At 43.5% G+C, this 21,870-nt stretch overlaps 1 protein-coding gene across 1 annotated transcript in view; it reads right to left on the minus strand.

The window, feature by feature from the left end:
- Positions 1-210: 210 nt before the first annotated feature.
- The window catches only part of LOC144823623 (interleukin-18-like), a 241,013-nt gene continuing 219,353 nt past the window's right edge, over positions 211-21,870 (minus strand). Inside the window, exon 6 of the mRNA XM_078682299.1 lies at positions 211-2,335. Coding sequence (XP_078538425.1) covers positions 2,117-2,335 — 219 coding nt within the window. The 3' untranslated portion in view covers positions 211-2,116. The remainder of the gene's footprint in view (positions 2,336-21,870) is intronic.

Below are 21,870 nucleotides of genomic sequence, written 5' to 3' on the forward strand. Positions count from 1 at the left end.
ATTATAAGAAGAGGATTGCAGCATTCAAATTGCATATAGAGAAGAATAAATTGGCTTATTTAGTTTACATAAAGAATATAAATTGGTAAGCCACAGACAGCATGTCTGAGATGCAGATTATTTTATGAGCGTTATATTCAGCAGCATGATCTTTTCTTTTTCATCTCTGCATTTCTCTACCTCCCCAAAAAAATTAGCTTGAACAGAACATTGTTTATTTGGAACATCTGTTGCTTTTATTGTCAACGCCTTCAAATGCAAGCATGCCAATATGGTTTTACCAAAAGAGCTTGTTTATTTGCCATGCTTTTATTAAACAAATTGGAGTACCCGCACAATCGTTCCTCCTTTTCACAATTGTAAAGTGTGTAAATCTTATGGGCTGCTACAGTTTAAAAAACAGTTAATCTAAGAATTGTGGAGGGGCTTGGGACTCAGACCTTAAACAATCAAAGTCAGGACGGAGGAGGAAACATATCAAGGGCCTCTCTTTGCGTTCATTACCAGCTCATTAAGCGCTCTTCTCTTGTCAGCAGGAGATCCGTTTGTTTTGCATGCTCCTTAAGGCTCCCTGCGCTGTGAAAAATCATCTGAGTGCGGCCGCCCAGGCGCGCAGCTTAGAGGGAACATAGAGTGCAGATTGTGCTTTATTGTATTTTAGACAAAGGTTAAGTACGTGTCTCAATAGTGCTGAGGATTCCTCGTGCCAATGTGCAGTGTAGAGTTGGTAGTGGAGAGGAAAAGCTTCAATTCAGTGTTAGATTGGCCATAAACTTACCCCTGCTAAACCGTCAACATGCGGTCCCAGTCTTTGGAAGAATAACATGCCAAATTAAAATGTACGAAGATGTCACTCCAAATGTATTTACAAATTTCAAGGACAATGTTGCACATTCCTGAGTTGCAAGGAAAAAGAGTAGTAAAGGGTCGTTCCCCACCTCCTTGTGACATGTTCAGCTATGTGACTGCAAATCATTAAAAGGTAAAAACTGCCATGAGTGATCATTAATGATTCACAAAACGACAGCTCTAACACCGTCCACAATCCAAGGGACCGCTTTGGGCGTCGTGGAAAAAGGGCCAGATATAATAAGGCTTTTTGAGGTCGTAAAGGTTCCAATTTGCAAAACAGACCGTTTTCTACTGCAAAACAGCCTTTTGGTATGTACTAAACACAAATACAATTCAGTAACATGTTACAGAAACGTGATTTGGGGTTGCAATTACATACAGAATTGTCATTTAAAAGGTTTGTGTTAATGGCATCACTTCCAAATAGCGATTCAGATTTGGACGTATTAATGTGTTGCAACTGAAATGCCACTACACAAAATAGTGGGAACCCATTCGCAAACGGGGAGTGATCACCAAGGGACCCCTTACCCTTTGTAAATGTTACAGAAATATTTTGTTAAGACTGCCTAGTCTTAAAAAAATGTTTTTTAAACTTTTCATTTTTAAAAAGTGCATCTTGTGTTCCTTTAAGGAAACGTGGTTGCATTTAAAAAGATTGCTTTATTTACAAGGATTCAAAGATATGGGGGGTCTGTGGTGCCTGTGATGGTAGCAAATCTTAGTGGATAGGAATTTGCGAGCCATCTAATTAATAACATGAGGCAGGTTGAATTGTGACCCATTGTGATTCGGTATTTTGTGAACTGAGCTATTAGTACACCCCCTAAATGCACATCCTGATAAATAGTTGAGTACAGATGCTTTCAGTCCGGTATGGTGAGGTGTCTGTCGGATTTCACCAGAATATTTTTTTCATCCACACAGACAAAAACGCACACACACCTTCTTTCCCTCTTATATAAAATTCCACAAAATGATGGTTATTTTACAAAATGTTGTGTTTTCACTCTTTGTACTTTTACCAATCCGCATGTTTCTCTCTTGCCAGAGCCCTCTCATGCACCCTGCTTGTCGTATAATGTATTTTAACATTATATGCTAGCATGATTGTTGGAAAATCTGAAGCTCCCCACTCTTCCATCTTACTGACCAAGCTACACTCCTGCTAATTTTATTAAAATAACTTTAGCTTGGGTTACGTTCGACAAATCCCACAAAAACGCGTTGTCTCCAGAAGTCTAAAATGCAATGCAGCACTTCCTTAGTTCAGCAACTCTGTGTTGACCCTCATTGTTTCATCAATCTCAGACTGTCCTTCTTTCTTCAGATATAGGCTGTTGTTTTCGTCAAAAGCGAGGTATAGTCCCTCCTGCAGTGAAGATTCAAACTTGAACGCATTCGGTATTCCAGCACTAAACAATTTTTGGTAGAAAATATACTCGCTTTTTCTTCCCATGATGTTCTTAGGAGGTTCACCTTCCTAAACAGAGAAATACAGATTCATTCAGTTTGCAAATGTCACGTTACACTACATTTGTGATCATAGTCACGTAATTCACGATGGTTTATCAAATAAGTTTGCATCTAAAGAGAAGCTCTACTGTTGGGTAAATAGACTAAATGTTATTGCTCATTGAAAATCTATTTCTCATAAAAATCACGCTCTTACTGTTCCTCAAATAAAATCATGTAAAACAAAGTGTAAAAAAATGTTTCCCCTGTGCTGTGCCTCATGTTGCAGGTGGTGCACACCAGTACCTATTTCTGGGGCGGGCACTTATTTAAAAAGAGTTTGATTCAGAGCAAGAGAGAGAAAAACACAGAAGTGGGAACGAAGGAGGAAGAGCAGGATGGAAAAACAGTAACAAAGGGAGAAAGCAGGAATAAAAAAGTACCTGCAAGAGTGAGATAAAGACGCAGGCAGTGCGGGTGATGGATTCAACAGGAATGTGATAGAATAAAGACAATGTAGCCTTTCCATATGGCACCCCGATCTTCAATAGCACCAATCATTGGCTTCTAAGCAAAACTTTGGGCACCGGCACTTATCCTCTTACAAATTAAGCATGGTCTCTATGGACTCTAGTTTACCTTTCCGAAGTTGTTGAGATTTTATGGAGTCATAGATGTTACCAAATTAACCGTGAATGTTGTATGCAATGCGGCCATCTTGTTTTTTTTTAAACCATCCTCTGGCCTGATGACTATAGCTCTTGTTAGCACAATCCACACCCTCTCTTCCTGCCTCTATCGAACTATATCAAAGAGAACGCAGGAATGTTCTCAGCGGTGAATCACAGTCTGCTCTGCCAGTAAGAGGAGTTGTGTTGGATGGCCTGCTGCTGGTGTTTGAAGCCAATGTAAGGTACACATGTTACACCCCAAATGATTCAGAGACTAATGCGCTCAAATATCAAGACACAATACTCTATTATTTTAAATAAATTCTTATTTTTTCCCCCCAAAAAACAAAAGAAATATTGACAGCATTACAGTGTTAAAGCCATCTTTGGTAAGATACAGGCATAATTACATATCTATACAGTGCCAACTTCATATCAATCACGGTTACAAAGGGATTCCACCCTTTCAGTTCGCCCAGATCTTTTTCTTTTTTAAATCACCTGGTTTTGGACTTTTTACTGTGGGTGAGTCTCACTTTCTCTGTCGCACCCATGGTAATCATATGGTAAATGGGCTGCCTGTGTTTACTGTCAGTGTCTACGGTTAGATTTGGGGGTCTCTAGTTGGCACAGGCAGGTACTTGTGACAAATAGGGACCCTTGCCTCTAGTCAGAGTAAGGGGGTACACTCCTAAAATAACCCCAGCTCACCTCCTTGGTAGCTTGGCATGAGTAGACTTATCTCAGAGGCAGTGTGTAAAGCATTTGTGAACACATACAGTAATCAAGTGACAACGCTACAGATGGACACCACACAAGTTGTATATTAAAAATAAGTATTCTTTATATAGATTTAACACAAGACCATAAACAACAAAAATCCACAATACTGTACTTAAAATGGTAGGTTTAGCTTTGTTCTCTTTAGTTCTTAAAATGCAACATTTTGAGTCAATGTACCTTAAGATGCGACACGCAGAGCAACGAAAGTGTTGCAAAGATAGAAATGCGGCAAAGATACAGTGCAAAGAAATAAAGACGCCAAGTTCTTCCTGATGCAGCACGCTTCTCTGATGTTGCAAGAAGTCCCGACTCAATGCGTCAGCTGCAGCGGCGACACCCTTGTTCCGTGATGCGAGGACTGCGGCTTTGGCAGCGACACTCTTCTCCGATGATGCGAGAAGCTTCCGCTCGATGCGACAACTGCAGCGGCGACACCCTTGTTCCGTGATGCGACAACAGCAGCTCCGACGGTGGCACACTTCTCTGTGGATGCGAGGCGCTTTTCTTGATGCGGTGCAATGAGACAGCTGCAGCGGCGACATCCACGATGCGATGGCAGCGGCTGCGACACGCTTCTCCCTCTTGAGTCGCGCTTCCAGCTCCTTGCGACACGCAGTCCCTGAGAAGGCCCAAAACAGCAGCAGGCACATCCAAATAACTCTTGGGGAGCTGGGGGTTGAAGTCTGTTGTCCCTGAGACTTCAGCAGGAGGCAAGCTCTGCTTTCAAGCCCTTGGAGATCCTTACAAGTTGAATAAAGCACACAAAGTCCTTTCTCCTTTCTTTGGCAGTCAGGCAACCACTGCAGTCCAATCCCTCAAGCAGCACTGCAGCTTAGGGTTAGTCTCTCCTCAGTTTCTTCAGGTTCCTCTCCTCAGCAAAGGTTTCCTCTTGTTGTCCAAAAGTGATCTAATTCTCTGGGTTCTGGGGAGGAAGGCAAAAAGCTCGGGGTTGACCCTGCAAAAAGGGCCAAGTACAACATCCACCTTTTAAGATAAGGCCACTGAGACGTAGCTAGGGTAAGGGGCACTTAGACATGTACGCGCACACATACTGCACGTCCAAAACTATCATCATGGGCAGCCCAGTTTCTGGGCACAGGTAGCCAGGCACAAAGGGGACACTGAAAGTTTGGGTATTGACCTGAGGTAGGCTTTATAATGTTAGTGTGTATTCATGGAAAAAGTTTTATAAACAGGGTCTCTAGTTGGTAGAGGTATGCTCCCTGTCCAAGTAGGGACCACAACCGTAGCCAGGGTAAGTTACAACACAACCTAAATTATCCTGTACTCGCCCTCTGGTAGCTCAGCACAGAGCAAGCAGGCTTAACTTAGAAGGCAATGTGTAAAGTATCTGTGCAATAACTCATACAGTAACACAGTGAAAACACCACAAAAGACCTCACAACAGTTTAGAAAAATAAAGTGGGACTATATAAATAATAAATAACATAAACAACAAAAATCCAATTTTGTAGAAGGTAGAGGGGTGGGGGTTGACATATTTTAGGCATGTCACCTAATGTAAGGCTTTTAATGGGGCAACAATGTCAAACAAATTGGTTTTTGCCCATGATTTCGGGACCCCAGGCATTATCATGCCTCCCTCCTACAAGGAATCGGGAAATTGCAGTAATACTGATTTTATATTACTATCCCTGGACCTTGCCCTGCTGCTGGGTGATTTTAAAGTGAGGGCGTGCAGCGTTAGTGATCACAATCCTCTCACCTATTACAATTTCGGCTTTCACTGGGAAACTGTTTGAGAGAAAATGTGGCCACTGATTACACCTAAAATAAAGGTATTAGAATCAGGAAGGAAAAAGGTAACAACGTAGAATTCCTGAATTATGTACATAGTGGGAATAGGGATGCTATTGTATGGGCCTCTTTCCTAGAAGAACACCCAGAACTATTATTACAGCTTACAAATCTGTATGCAAGTCAGCTTCCGCGATATTGTCAATTAGCAAGCACCTTAAACCAGCCCATTGCACAGATGGTTTAACCATGCATCTACTGCTGCTCACAAACCACTGAAATGTGTTTTGTGTGCTTCCCCTCTCTCTCAACCTGATTTTGTCAATGCTTACAGGGCTTATAAGGAGGTCCTATCCCTAAGGAAAGCTGAGATCAGGGCCAACGCTTGGACAGACATGGATAAAGCTGGACAGTGTAAAGGTTCAGCAGCTTTCTAGAAAATTGTCAACCACCCTTTTTTATTAACTATGATAGGCCATAGGCTGAATGGTCCATAGCCTCAAAGGCATGGGTTGAACACTTCTCCAGCATATCTGAATAAACCTGCAGTGCCTAAGAGGCGACATTTGAAGTTGGTGGGGCTTATAAGTCGTGGATGAGTGTTACATGCTCAGATGTTTGACAACTTTATCAGGCTTTACTGTAAACCGAATCTTGCAGTGAGGCTTACAAAATTAAATACACATGAGAGAGGGTCTATATGAAGAGGAGGTGACCATTGGAGGGTGGCAGATAGGCCAGAGTGGCCAGACCGGGCATCAGGTGTTTCCCTGGGAGGCTGGAAAGGTGGAGGGGAGAGGGCGGTGGTTTTGTTACCACAAAAAGACCTGCACATTTACTCAAAGCTGCGTCCATACTGAAACCCCATGAAATGCGCAATTGTCTCAACCTATTATCACTTGTCTATATACTTACTTATATACTATTGCACGACCTCTTATGTTGTGTCTGTAAAACTTACCTTTTGTCCTGAATTTTAACCTCCTGTCCTGAATCTTTGTCCTGACTTTGGACCCTTTGTCCTGAACTTTTACACTCACTGTCCTGAATTTGCATCCATGCCAGTTGGTCACCCGACTTCTCACTCGTTTTAGATTTAATGCTATTCATTTTTCCCTGCTTCGCAATCCTGAGATCATGGTTTTCAACACTCCCTCAGTGCCCATCCAATAATGTTTCCACACAAAGAGCTGCTCACTTTATTTAGTTTTCTCCTTAATACTTCTCATATAGGAAATTCTTTTTAGTTCCCCTTTTAAGTGAAACAAGCATTAGACACTATAAGGAAGCCTTCAGTCACTTACAGCAACTAGACAGCCTTCAGACTTGTCATGCTGCCTTAAACTATATAAGATGTGCCATAATGATGAGGAAGAAATTTGGAACAAGCCTAGAACATTAGCTGTTTTTAAAGAATTGGCTATTAGAAGCTTTTACTGTCCATTCTTAACGTATTTTCTGTCTGTCTGTTACTTTCACCTGAGGTTTATTGCGGTGTAGTAACGTTCTAGCACGAAGCATGGTTCACTTTATGTTGCTTTGTATAGGTACTATTTTTACATTGGAAATTATTTTATTTCAGTTATTCACCATAGATCGATAGACTTTCAGTTTGAAATGTCGCCCCGAGTCACATATGATCAAGATCCATACTGTATTATAAGGAAAAGGAAGAACCATGGAGTACCTGATGATATTTAGATGTTTTTATAGTGTTTTTTAATAGGTGTTCTCATGTTTATCATAAATGTATTTTAATTATTAACCTCTTCCATGCTCATGACAGCTCCCGGCCGTCAGGAGTCACGGTGGGCATGTGCTGATGACGGCCGGGAGCCGTCATGACCACGCCCGCGATAGGAATGAGGTTAAGGTACTTTGATGCAATAATATAATTTTTAAACTTTACACTGGTTACCGTATATATTTCTATTTGTGATTCGTTTTTTTTGAAGCTCTGCACTTTTATGGCTAGTATTAGACCAAATGAAGATGATCTGACTGACTAGTGCATAGTATTTAGTAGTGTGTGTGGACAATCATTTTGTTGTTGTTGTAAACTGTTTTATTGGAGGATATAACAAACAGCACATCAATGCATTCCAGTCGCAACATACATTAGGTACACAATCTGTATGAGTTATTTTCCTTACCTTGATAGCACCTTGACTGTTAATCTGGTAGCTCTCTTACGGCAGTAAATGAGTCATGCGATCCAACTTCCCAACATTGCATCTCTACTGTTGGAGACAAACATATATTCCCCTTATATTTATTCCATGCTGTCCACTTGCGATCCCATTTGTTGTGTTGTGTAGTCTGGTGACTATCGTGCGGTGGAAGACGGTGTAGAAACGCGCTGATACGTCGAATAGGATGAGGGCTGCAGAGTGGCCTTGGTCCCGGAGGGTGCGGATGTCATCTGTGGCGCCAAGTAGGGCGGTCTCAGTGCTGTGGTTGCTTCGGAATCCGGATTGGGATGGGTTGAGGACGGCGTTCTCTTCAATAAATCATATCAGTTTCCTGTTGACTGTTTTCTCCGCAACTTCGGCTGTGAAGGGGAGGAGCGAGATGGGTCAATAGTTCTTGAGGTCGGTGGGGTCAGTCGGTGGTGTCAGCTGTGGTCTTCTTGAGCAGGGGTCTGACTTCTGCGCGCTTCCAGTCATCTGGGAAGGTGCCTGTTTTGAAGGTGATGTTGATGGTGCATTGTAGTTTGGGTTTGATGGTGGCCGTGGCTCTGTGGTAGTTGTGAGGGGGGCAGGGGTCAGTAGGGGCCCCCAAGTGGATGCTTTTCATGGTTGAGGCAGTGTCTTCGGCCATGATCGGTGTCCAGTTGGAGATCGTGGGCTGGTTGATGTTTCTGAGAGGTGGGGGGCCATCTGTGTTGCCTGGTGGATGGTCGATTAAACTGTCATAGAGGTTTTTGATCTTGAGGTGAAAATAGGTTCCAAGCTTGTCATGGAGGTCTTGGGATGGGGTAATGTTTGTGGCTTCGCTGCGTGGGTTGGTGAATTATTGAATGAAACTGAAAAGTTCCTTAGAGTTGGTGGAGTTGGCCAGGATTTTGTTGTGGCTGAAGTTTCTCTTGGTGGCTTGTGGTTGTCTGTCATGGCGTCCTTAAAGGTGGGGTGGTTTTTGGTTGTCTTGGTGTTTCTCCAGTTCTCCAAGCATCTGCAGGTGCATCTGGCTTCTTGCCCCCCCTAGTCCTCCCACATACTTTATCCACAGTGATCCCAAGATGTGTCCCATGTTTTAAGATATTTGTGTGTACAGCCATTTGCTTATAATCTGTTTATTCGGCTTCAGGGCAAATGCCCATTCCATGTGTCCATTTTATGAGTCTGGGCATGGTCAGGCTTGATCCAGTACCTGGCAATGCCATGTTTTGCCACCAGCAGACCTATCAGCACAAGGCGGCGATTAACTGAGCCATGCATCCCTGTTTACTTCACCCAAAATATGGCATTCTTAGGGTCATGACACAAAGTGTAACTTAGTATTTTGCTTAATGTGGTGTATATTAAGGTCCAATAGAAGGCAATTTTTGGACATGTCCAAATCATATGAAAGAAGACTGTCTTTTCTACCCGCAATGCTGGCATGAGAAGTATTTTCTCCTACCCACATGGGAGAGTCAGGCTTGGTTATAATATATTCAGTGAAAGTATTTGAATTGAATTATTAGTGGTTGGGCTTATATTGGCAGATACCTGGCTGCCATTTTGGCCTCAACCCATTCCTTGTCCTCAAGAGAACCAATGTCCGCTTGGCTTCTGTCTCTCGTGTGCCACAGAGGGTCTGGCTATTTATCACTAGAGATCTATATATATATACATGTTATACCTTTCTCTTCAAGTGGTTCCATCACAGTTTTAGGGACAAGTGGGTTTGAGTGGCAAGTCATTCTCATATTTTCTTCTATGTGTACCGACCAAGGGTTTGAAGTTACTAGGAGCTGACGTCTTTTGCCACACGGACTGATCCATTTATCGGGGCTGAACTGTTTCTGCGGGCTAATGCGGGACTGCGAGGACCAGAAGGTAGAGCGTCTCGTGACATGACGCACCTGGTGCCTCTTCCCACCCCCGTCCCCTGCATCATAAAACGGCTCGCGGCCCCCGCTTCGCGGGAGCCGCTCGTAGCCTTGACCTGTAGCTGTTAAACTTACCTGTGCAAACTGGGAGCTGACGTCTTTTGCCACATGGACTGATCCATTTATCGGGGCTGAACTGTTTCTGTGGGCAACTGCGGGACTGAGAGGACCAGAAGGTAGAGCGTCTCGTGACACAACGCACCTGGTGCCTCTTCCCGCCCCCGCCTTCCTCGATATAGCTACGCCCATTACCGCGATACGCTGGACCGCGCGCGGGACTAGCCGGGCTAAGCCCAGGCAAAGGGCGGGCCGTCTGTGGCCGTCCGAGGTCGTTTGAGGCCGGTTTGGGCCCCTCTTTTGATTGATGTTTGGGAAACCGGTATTGTGTAGTGTTTTATTATCTGCTATCGAAGGGTTAGCTGTTGGTGTACGTGCTATTTGTTAATATATCAAAATGTCACTATGCTCAGGGAGGGTCAAAAAAGTTACTCTTAATACTAATGCTGGGGCGGTCACTGGGACTCTTGACCATTTTAATAAACGGGCAACTGTGATTTTGGAAAAAGAAATAGCCCTTACGGAGAAACGCCTGTCTATAGACCTTTTAACAGGGAAACGTTCATCTCTAGGTACGATCGGGTCAGCGGTGACTCCCGAAAATTGTAGAGTAATGCATACTTTGGTTGCCCCGAGTCCTACCCCTTGTTGACAGCTGGTGGGGCCTGATGATTTGTTGGCTTGCTCCATCTTAAGCCCAACCTTAACCAGCATTGTTTCGAGTGACTCAAGTTGTAGAGCTACCAAATCCCCATCGCCAAATATACCCTCGTCGATAGTTCCAAACTGGGTGTTGGGAGCAAGTGAAAACCCAATAGTTACCTTGAAAACAACTAAAAGGAAAAGAGTGGGTGGTCATCGGAAAGGTGGTCAGAAAAAATATCAAAAACACAAAATTTGAATCAGGATCCACTTATTGTAGTTCAGTCTCCTAGCCTGACTAGAGTACCCCCTGATGCTATTCAATCACCTACTCAATGTAGTATAAATGGGGATTTTTTGGCAAAATTGAAAAACTTGTTAAATCATTGATGTTACCCCTACTGGAAAGAACAAAAGCAATTAATTTAAAACTTGACCAACTAGAAAAATGAGTAACTGTGAACACACGTATGCTGGATGTACTGGCAAAAAGCACAGAGAATCAAAATGTTAATGCTCCAGCTTTCGTAGCCCCAGAGCCTAGAAATTTTACTAAGGGCGTTCAACCAGCCAATGCAGTAAGTTCTGCAAACCTAACCCCTCAAATATGTGTAGGGGGAAATCCTGTAGTCAGCACTGGAGATAGGGGTGCAGGGGTGGGTATGGTGGCTAGCTCGCAGTCTACATCACATGTAAAACCAGTAGGAAGACAGCCAAAGGGGTCTGCATCATTGCGCAACGATGATCCCACCAAACGGCTGCTTTGCGTAAACCTTCCCCCCGAATCTGTACCGTATACGATCATACTAACGGGCGTTCCGGGGATTAGGTTTGAGCAATTAGAATAACAAAGGGAGCTGAAAAATAAAGTTACTTTTTGACTGAATAAAAACAGAACACTCCCCCCCCTCTTCTAACGCAGAGATTTTAAATGTTAGAAGGGTGAGTTGGGTGGGCCGTAGTACCAAGGATCTTGAGGGTGACTGTGTCATCGTGAACTTTAGAGATCCATGGGCAGTCGATTATATTCGACGTGAACCAAGGTTTGCTAGAATGGGAGATATTCAATCGCTAAGTTTAGACTATTTTTATCCCCACGTTAGTAGCGGACTACCTCGCCCTTTAAACAGCCAACGTAGGGGGAGATCTCATGGGGAGAATCAACCTATTTGGGCAGCGCAGTATCTCCCATTGAGAAATCGGTTTGACTCGCTAATAGGGTTCGAGGGGGTGAATTGACTTCCGAATGGCTCTAGTGGGAATATTAAGTTTAATGAAACTGGCATGGTATCCTCTGGTAGCCCAATAAGGTTGGCCAAGGAACATATAGTAGAAGGACCAGTAGCGGTTGGAACGGAGGCTGGTACTGATATCAATTCAAGTGCCATCGCTTCGATGGATCACCTTGATGATCCTCAGGGTAGGGAAAATGGTATCCAACTGGAAGTAAGGACTACACAAAGTGTAGGAAATATACATCAGGTACCTTCAAGTAAACAATCTGATGGGTGTGTTTTCCGCTTAATTTCATGGAATATAGCAGGTCTTTCATGTAGGAGACAGGATGAGGCATGGACAAATTATATAGAAAGTTTTGACATTATCTGTCTCCAAGAAACTTGGAGCAGAAATGATCAAGACTTGGATGGATACCAATCTTTTAATGTGCATGCTGAACCCTCGCAAGCTGGAAGGGCAAAGGGTGGATTAATGACCGCTATCTCTGTAAAATACAATACCGTGAAAACTTTCAAATTAGTGGACTCCCCTTGGTACCAACTGCCTCTGATTGTAGAGTTGTTTCCAGTTCCTCTGCTTTTGATTAATTGGTACTATAATATTTTTGATCCCCATACCACATCTGTCATTGATAAATTACAGGAAGAGATAACTAAAGTGGCTAATAGCTCAATCTCCCTGTTTATTATGTGAGAAGGGGATTTCAATTGTTCCCTATGTAAATTTAGTGGGTCTAGGGCCTGTGGTTTGGTTGATATTAATGAACATCCACTGGTGCATTTTAAGCACTCATCACAGGGTGAAGCACTGAATAACATCATTATGATAAATGATCTTTGTATTTTGGATATGCCATCCTCTTTTTCCTTGCCAATAACAGCTTTTCAAGGGACGGGGGGTCAAATGAGTGTGATCGATTTTGTAATAGTTTCCAGCAGGTATACTCATTTGTCGATAATCTTAACATAGAAATAAACCCCGTAATCCCCTTGTTTTGAAGCTGCGTCCTGTCATTGAGAGGAACCAGGTATCCAAACAGCCAATGAAATATAGTGTAAATCAGGGTGCAACTTTAAAATGGGATAGAATTGATGCGAGGAGGCTAGAGGAAAAGATTTTTTAAGCAAATAGTCTAGAGATAGATATTTGTTTAACGCCCACCTCTGATTCTGAAATGATAATTCGGAATTTTGAGGCTCTCTGTGGAAGTGTGGCAATGCACCTTCTTAGACCGGTAGGTAAGGGTGAACTAAGGGAGCATACATGGTTTGATGCTGAATGTTCTGCAGCACAAACATCATTAAAAAAGGCATTGCACCAAGTCCCCCGGGATAAGGAGTTGGTCAAAAGTGTAAGGAAGGCCTACAACGATACTATTGATAAACGGAAACTAGAACTAAAAAAGAAAGCATGGGATGACCTTGAAAAAGCCTCAGATTTGAGGGATAGTAGGCTAATTTGGGAGGTAATAAACCGTCCCTTCCTAAATAGTCAAGAAGAAGGTAACATGGTTACCCATATAATGGAGGAAACCTGGGAAACACATTACGCTAAAAATGTTAATCCAAAAAATGTTTGTTTAACTTTACTTTAAGATAACTTTATTTCGGTCATAGACCATAAAAGTGCAGATAAAATACATACAAGCACTATAATAAAATCCATTGGTAAAAGAAATTTAAAAAGTTATTAAACAGTAAGTTATCAAAAAGAGGGCTGTTGCCCCAGCTAATTCGTTGTAAGAAAAGTAGTCCTTCTGCGCCACATACCATATAAAAAGCGGAAAACTGAAAAAACAGTAGGAGGGGAGGTGTCATATGTTAAAACTCTGCAAGCCTGTGCGCATTGTTTAAGTCCCACGTTTCTGCACAGCATTGTCAATCAGCATTTCCGTATTTTACTATACGCCGGGCAGAAGAACAGAATATGCGCAAAGTCTTCTATACTATTGTTGCAAGCTGGGCAGGTTTCCTCCTTTGAGTCGGTCCATTTGGAAGTCAGTGCCCTGATGGGTAGGCAGCCATGTCTTAGTTGTGTGTATAATTTCCTTGCAAGGGGAGCTGCACTAAATCTAAAAATTCTTCCCTCTTGGGCGCGATTTTCACCTGCAAGAATTCAGTGGACAACCTGCCCAGAGTTGTGGAACGATGTAACACAGTAGAACTGTAATGTCTAAGAGAGGCCAACAAGTCCGACCTCAGCAACCTCGGGCAACTCTCTTCAGGGGACTCCCACAGTTGAGGCAAGCCAATTTGGTAAGAGAGGGCCTTGATGTGAGATAGCCAAGGTATATTTTTGTTCTTTATCACCCCCCCAAACTGCAGAGAATTCCGCTCTGTAATCTGCAAGCTCCGGTACGGACCAGAGCCTTCTCCAGTAGAGCAGGGGTCGTGCGGCTATCACTTCTATGATGGACTCAAGGCCCAGGTCTAGGCGCAACGGTATGAGAGGGGTGCTTTGGGGTAGACCCACCAGATTTCTCATAAAGGTCTGCTCAACCTTTAGTAGACTCATTGCATTGTTGTGCCCCCAAAGTTCTGCACTATACATAGCTGCTGTCCTTGCCTGGGTTCTGTAGATCTCAAGCACAGGGGCAGCTGGTTTGAATTGTGATGATTTATGAAATTTGCCGATACCCCCTATGGTCTGAGCAAGTTTCAGGGCAGATCTAGATACCTGGCAACCCCAATCAAAATCTTCAGTTAGTGTGACCCCCAAATAGACAAAGGTTTTCACCCGTTCGAGTGGGGTGCCATTCAGTACAGGGTTCGGGCGGGTGTGCCTCGGGGGATTGAATATCATAAACTTGGTTTTCCCCAAGTTTATCTCCAATCCCCGCGAGGCACAAAAGGCTGCAAACCCGTCTAAAACCTGCTGGATGCCCGTTGATGTTCGGGACAAGGTGTCATCCGCGAGCATCAAAGCGGGCATCCAGCCAGTAGCCAGCCACGGGGCGTCACTATCCCTGACACCACCCAATTCATCCACCAAGCCGTTAACGTAAAGACTAAAGAGTGTAGGGCCCAGGGCACAACCCTGACGAACGCCCCTGGATACGGGGAAGCGGGCCGAGAGTTCTCCGTTCCTCCCACACCTCACCTGGGCGTAGTTCCCTGCATGTAGTTGTATCAAAACATCTAACAAGTAGGTTGGAAGGCCTAGTTCTTCCAGCACCCTCCATAGTCTCTCCCTAGGTACGAGGTCGAAAGCGGCCCGCAGGTCCACAAAAACAAGGTAGAGGCTGCCACCCTCTGCTCTTGCAGTTTTCCAAAAAAGGACCTGCAGCCTAAAAATTTGGTCCAGGGTCGAGATGCCAGATCTAAATCCGGCTTGGATGGTGGTCAGTATTGCATTTTCCTCCATCCACCCCTATATTCTGTCCAGTAGGATCCGGCCCATTAGTTTTTGAGTAGTATCTAGGAGACTAATGGGCCTAAAGTTAGATGGATCTAACGGGCTGCCCTTCTTATAAATGGGGACGATCTCAGCTCCCAACCAGGTTTCCGGTAACTTGGAACCCAGAGAACCGCATTGAACAGAACTGCAAGGTACGGTGCCCAGATTTTGGGCTGGGAGCGAAAAAGGTCTCCAGGTAATTTGTCGAGGCCTGGGGCTTTGTTTAGGGGCAATCTATCAATAGCAGATTCCACTTCCTTGATAGAAATATTCTCCAGATTTTCAGAGGAAGTCGTCTCCCGGGCATCCAGGGGGCCCAGCCGATATCCCAAGCCCGAGGCCCCCGTCAGTCGATGCACGTGCAGGAGGTCACGGGCCGGGGAGATCTGCAGGGCACTGTCTGCCTCTGACATGTGGTCCTGGCGTTGGTAAACATAGGCAACATTCTCGGGACTTGTGTAAAGGGCTGCAAAATGTGCCTCCCATACTGAGGGAGCAATATTCGGTAAAACAGCCTCTCCTCCCCCTTTAGCACCTGAATTGACTATGGCCCAAAATGATTTAGCATCCTTTGAGAGGAGCGCATATCTCAGTTCTTCCCATCTTGCTTCCTCCCACTCTCTCTTACCCCTGATGATCTCCTTTTTGTACAGCAATCTAGTTGCCCTGATTTTTATATTATCTTTGGTTTTGATTGCCGCAAGGAGGTCCCTTTTTAATTTCTTACAGGCACGGTCAAACCAGGGGTGCGTCCTACGCATACACCGCTTATTCCCACTTGATGGGTAGAACAATTCCCCTAGGGTCACGGCTAACTGCTTGTGTATTTCTACGGCATGTTGACAAGAAGTCGGATCACCCATCTCGCTAATGCGAGGAATTGCGATCTGATAAATTTTTGCAAGCCGGGCAGGGGAGACCACGAAATGCGGCCATTTAATCCTTCTCCTGTTGTTAGTTATCATGAGAGGTGGCATCACCATGACAGAATTGGCGTTGGGGTTTGTTAGGCCAAAGGACCCTGGCTTCAGGGTTAAAACCAAGGCATTATGGTCACTGTCATGTCTTTGGCAGAACCCTGAATTCTTTCAGCCTATCCCAATGTTTTGCTTCCAACAAGAGATAATCAATGATGGAGGTCTGGTTTGCCCTATTATACATGGCTAGCCCTGGGCAGTCGGGATCCAATCTCCCATTGCACGCCCGCAGAGACGTTGCAAGGGAGAGGGACTTTATTTGGAGCACCAGCGGAGTCCAAGCCCTGACCGGGGTGATCTTGGGGTCGGGGATGCGCCAGAGTGAGTCTACTTCATCTTGTTCGCACGACTCCAGGCTACCCAGAGGCTCGAACTGGCAATTAAAATCGCCACCAAGGAGTTTTAAACATCCTTCCTCCACCTTTTCAGAGCCCCGTACGTCCAGGTTCCCCTCCTCTCTAATCTCCTCCATCATTGGCGGGTGGGATAATGTGTCATCCCCAGTAATGGTGGATGAGACATTTTCCTCCATTACCCGTTCTCTGATGATCGCTACATCATTGTCTTCTGATGAGTGATTTCCCTTCAATGTGAGTCAACCCACCTCCTCCAGCACACACACTAAACCTATTCCAATGGGGTTGCAACGGGTGAATGGGATTATATGGATGCGCGCCCTCCCCAAAAGTCAGCCAGTGTTGCATTCTATTTGGAGGCGGATAATGGCCCCTATTGTGGTGAACCCCTTTAGAGTGGATTGGTCTTGGGTTGGATCTAGGGTAGAAATATGACAAGTGTAGTGGGTATATTTGGGAATTTGACCTACAGAGTGGAGCATTGCAGATGTGGTCCACAGTAGTGGTATCCCTAAAATGTATTATTACCACATCTCCTGATACTGATTTTGGTCCACTCCCTATCCAGTCTATTCTTCTAACCGCCAGTATTTACCCTGATACATTTGGAGGTAGAGGTCTATTTGCGCTTAACCACTGGATGCACTTGTTTTTTAAGTCGACCTCATTTACTCTTTTCCCCTCATTTAGGGCTGGAACACCTGTGAGGGCTACCACGTAAGGTAGGGCTTCCGCGGGTAAATTAATGGTTGGGAGCTGGTGAGGAGTAATGTTAGGTGGAACAGTCCTAACCATTGGTTTACTGGTTTTGCTCTCATTTTTGCCTTCGTTAGGCTTCGATCTAGTTTTACTAGTATTGGCAGTCGAGTTTCCAGCTGCCTGGCGGGTTTGGCCTTGCGTATTAGCGCTAGGTGGGAGAGGAGTTGGAGCATGTGCAGGTTTAGGGGTAATTGATGGTGTTCCTGCATTTTTACACTGTATCAAGGTTTTTTTTGTAGCAGCTACCCTATCTCTAGATGTATTATTAAGTGTGTTACCACGGTCAGGGGGTACAGGGTTTCCCAGGGGATTAACTTGTTTTGTAGTCCCTACCCCCTTATTATTTAAAATGGTGACCAGTCTATCAAGCTTTGACACCAGGGGTTTGATGTGGGTGACAATGGTCTGCTCCAAACATGCTTGTAGGTCAGCAACCATGTTAGTGACCCAGCACGGTATTCCTGGGGTCGGCTGCGACATAATAGTAGTCGGAGTCACCAGATTGTGGTTGATCAATATCTTTCTGCCCGTTTTTTTTGGGAGGCTCTCTTTCTTTTTCCTGGGGCGTGGTTTACGTACTGTTGGGGTTTCTTTAGGGAAGGGGGAAGCCAGTACAATGGGTGGATCCTCAACATCCGTAGGGGTCTCTATAGGCACCTGTGCACATGGCAATTCTATGTAGGTGGATGTCAATATGAGTTTTAATAGTGATGGGCATATTGATTTTTGTTCTGAAACAGCTCTAACACTCAGCCTCTCACTTTCCCTCACTGAAGTTAAGGAGGCTCTAAGAAAAGGTATCCTGATGCTGTGCCGTTGGACCTTTTTAAATATAATATTGATGTGTGGGCACCATTATTACTCAATGTTTTCAGGGCGATCGTGGTCGGGCGTATTCCCTTATCATGGAAAGAGGCGGTAGTTGTACCAATTTTTAAAAAGGGTGATAAATCTGACCTGTGCTGCTACAGGCCAATTTCCCTAATAGACGCTTCTTGTAAGCTTATGGGTAGGGTCATACTAGCTCGCTTGGAGTCATGGGCAGATTCCTCTGGTATTATAGTGGATTCACAGTATGGGTTCAGGAGAGGCAAGGGGACGACAGAGCAGTGTCTTAACCTTGCTCTAATCATGGGTAAGTACATGAAGGCCAGGGGTGTTTCTATACATCTGGTCTTCATGGACTTATCCAGTGCCTTTGACACGGTATGTAGGGATAAGTTATGGCGAATGATGGAGGCCATGGGGTTTGAGGAACCTTTGGTTACATTGCTCCGTGGATTACATGCTGCTACCACTGTGACTGTTAGATATGGCCCGGGGGGAGGGAAGACAAAACCCATCCCATCAACTGAAGGCGTTTGCCAGGGCTGCATTCTGGCACCCTTTCTCTTTTTAGTTTATACGAATGGTTTGGAAAGTTTTTTGTTGGAGAACTGTTCAGATTTTCCTAAAGTAAATGGTAAACAGATTCCTTTGTTATCCTATGCTGATGACACTGTATTAATGACCCTAACTGCTAACAGTATGCAAACCTGCCTGAATGCTTTCAATAATTATATATAGGACCTAGATCTTAGGGTCAATTTTACAAAGTCTTTTGTTATGGTTTGTGGCCCCAGAGGGTAAAAAACCCATAGGGTTGCAGTAGATAACCGGAATATTGAAAAAGTTGCAAACTTTAACTATTTGGGTAACCTATTTAATAAAAACTTGAGCTGGGACCCATTAATAATGGCTCGTGTACAAAAGACCACACGATCCATAGAGGCCCTTGTTCGCTTTTCTAGCAATTTGGGTCAAAAACCAATTGCCGAATTGAAGACCCTGTATAAAGCTAAATGTCTGCCTGTCGCAACCTATGGGGCGGGGTTGTGGGGGACACATAAATGTACCCAGATACAAGTTATGGAAAATAAGTTCTTAAAGCGCCTCTTATCAATTCCAACTTGTTCTTCAAACATCTTTTGTCATACAGAGATGGGCATAGAATTTGTGAGTGATATTATTCATATCTCTTCATTATTTTTATGGGGTAAAATTTGGCTATCTGAAGATTTGGAACTCTCAAAAGAAATTCTGAGGGATTGCACAAAATTAGATTATGCCATGCAGATCCCATGGTTATCATATGTTAAGGAAACTTTTTATAAAATTGGTCAGGGTCATATTTATGAAAATCCAGAATCTATTCAGCAGGATACAAAGATTATAATTAAAAATGCTTATCGTAATACTTTGGGTCTGTTAAAAAATAATGAACGAGTTCCATATCAAATGTGTAAATTGCAGCAGCAATATTATTTATCTTTTACTGTACACACTCAATGGAGTTTTTACTTGACGAGATTTCGACTAAATATTCTGCACTTTCTTTTTGCTTTCCCGAAACAAGGGGGTTGGTGTGAGAGGCTACCACCTTGTCCGTGTGACAATAAAACACAACAATGTACTTTACACCTTGTTCTCTTTTGCACCTTGTATAAAGACCCAAGAAACCGGTTTATCAAACCTATTTTATTGGATATTCGACCGTGCAATTATAAAGAAGGATATGAGTATTTAAACTCGTTGTCCACTGCTGCTACGTGTAGTGCCATGCTTAGTTTTATTAGACTGGCAGTTATCATCAGAAAAAGATACTGAAAATGTTTTGTTGATTTAGCGGCAGTACTATGTAACTATTTGATGTAAATCTCTGGGCAATGTAAGCTTATTTGTATGTAGGGTTGTATCAGTTTATATTTGATATTTAGGATTGTATAGCATATTGCACTTTATCATTATATGTTTGTGGATCTGATAAACCATTTCTAAAATTGTGTTTTTATAAAATTGTATACTTTTATGATTCCTTTTGATGAATCGAAATAAAGTTTTATGATGATGATGATGACAAGTGGGTTGAATTCTGGGATTTTTTGCAGCAACTAAAGATATGGGTGGATTGCATGTCAAAGTTACAATTAGCATAGGAATTGGGAGTAGTGTAATTCGTTTTCATCCGCCAATCGGCCAAATATTTAGAGGTGTCCACCCTCCTACACACATCCTAATTTCAAAATGATGATCAGGTCCCAAACCCAGTGGGACCCGAGACTTGAGGTAGCCAGGTTCCTCTTCATGAGGGGTTTCCCTCGTGATCATTTTAAACCATTTAATGTGCTTCAGTGTCCTCAACTAGAAGATCATGGGGATCCTAGAGGGCTCCGGAATCCCTCTTGTAATCTACGTGCCATATACGATCGCCTCAGGGGTCCATGTTTGCTGGCGGTCTCATTCTAGTTTATATATAGAGTCTTTAGAATCTCCATATATCCAGTCATTAATGACCTCTAGTTTTGAGGCCCAAGAGTATAGACAGGGATATTCCAAGTCCCTGGTCATATTGGGCCTGGATACATTTGATGAATGATATCAGAGATTGAGATCTTGCCCACTAAAACCTTCTGCGCATAGTTTCAATGCTGTTAAATAGGGTCTTGGGCAGTGTGAAAGGGAAGATCTGGAGTACCTGGAGGAACCTGGAGAGTGTCACAATCTTAAAGAAGGCCCTACAGCCCATAATCAAGATGGGATGCTTATCCCTGGCCTGCAATTCTCATTTAGCTTAGCCAGTAATGGTGCAAAGTTAAGTGGCAAGCATAGTTGTGGACCTGTAGTTGTGTGAATGCCTACATATGTAAAGTGAGTTCCGTCTCTTTCCAGCTGTGTGCATACTGGAAATTCAAAATTCCATAAAGTGATCAAGATATACTGTGACCTGGCATGGTTAATGTGGAGGCCTGAGGCATCCCGGTAGACCTGGAGCATTTCCAGTAACTGTGGCATAGAGCATTCGGGCCACTGGATATATATCAAATGGTCTTTGGCATATATTAACATCCATTCCTCATGACTTGAAGGCTATTAAATCCCCCATAGTCCCACATCCTGTTGAATCCATTCTACAAATGGCTCAACGACAAAAGCAAAAAGAAGAATAGAAGAGGGCATCCTTGTTCTGTACCCCTCCCTCTCTATCGGGAATGTGGGTAGCACCTCATTGAATCACAGTAGCGCCCACGGGGCTTCCAAATGCACATGAGTGTTACTCCAAACTTCATACATATCAGGATTTGTAACATAAAGGGTAAGCGTACAGAATCAAAAGCCTTCTTAAAGTCTATCAGGGTGAAGGCTGCAACCCTGTTCAGTTCATTCATCCGCTCTGGCCTTGAGCACCTGAAGTCTCCCTATATAGTGTCGGATGACACGGCCAGGCATAAAGCCATTCTGGTCAGAGTGAAAATATACTTTCTTGTATGATTTTGTCATGTGGACAAATTTTAAAATAATCCCAGCACAAATGAAACATAGGTATCTACATTGATATAAATCATAGGCCAGATTTCTGGACCTTTCAAATGTACATATTGTATAGAAGCTTCATGAAGAGGACTCCTTGAGCTGTACCCCCACCAATTCTTGTTGAACCAGCTACTTGCTCATATAGCAACTTAAAATGAAATTTAAATGGTAATCACAGTTGTTTACATAAAGGCACTCAAAGGTATTTCATTGCTTTGCACATATGCAATGACACACACAGAAAAACATACATATGGGACTCTCAAAGGTATTCAAGAGTACGTAAAAGAGTAATCCTGCACTACTCTTTTATGTACTCTTGCGTGCCTTTGTGAATTGGCCCCAAAGCATCTTAAACAGGAATAAAATGGGAAAAGATTGGGTTACCTTCATTGGGGGCTACACACAAAGGTACGTTTACATGTGAGTAAACCTACAGGTGTAAATGTACTCGTACATGTTATTGTAGCTTTACTACTTTT

The sequence above is a fragment of the Lissotriton helveticus genome, chromosome 3_1, assembly GCF_964261635.1.
Source record: "Lissotriton helveticus chromosome 3_1, aLisHel1.1, whole genome shotgun sequence".
In the NCBI taxonomy this organism is placed as follows: Eukaryota; Metazoa; Chordata; class Amphibia; order Caudata; family Salamandridae; genus Lissotriton; species Lissotriton helveticus.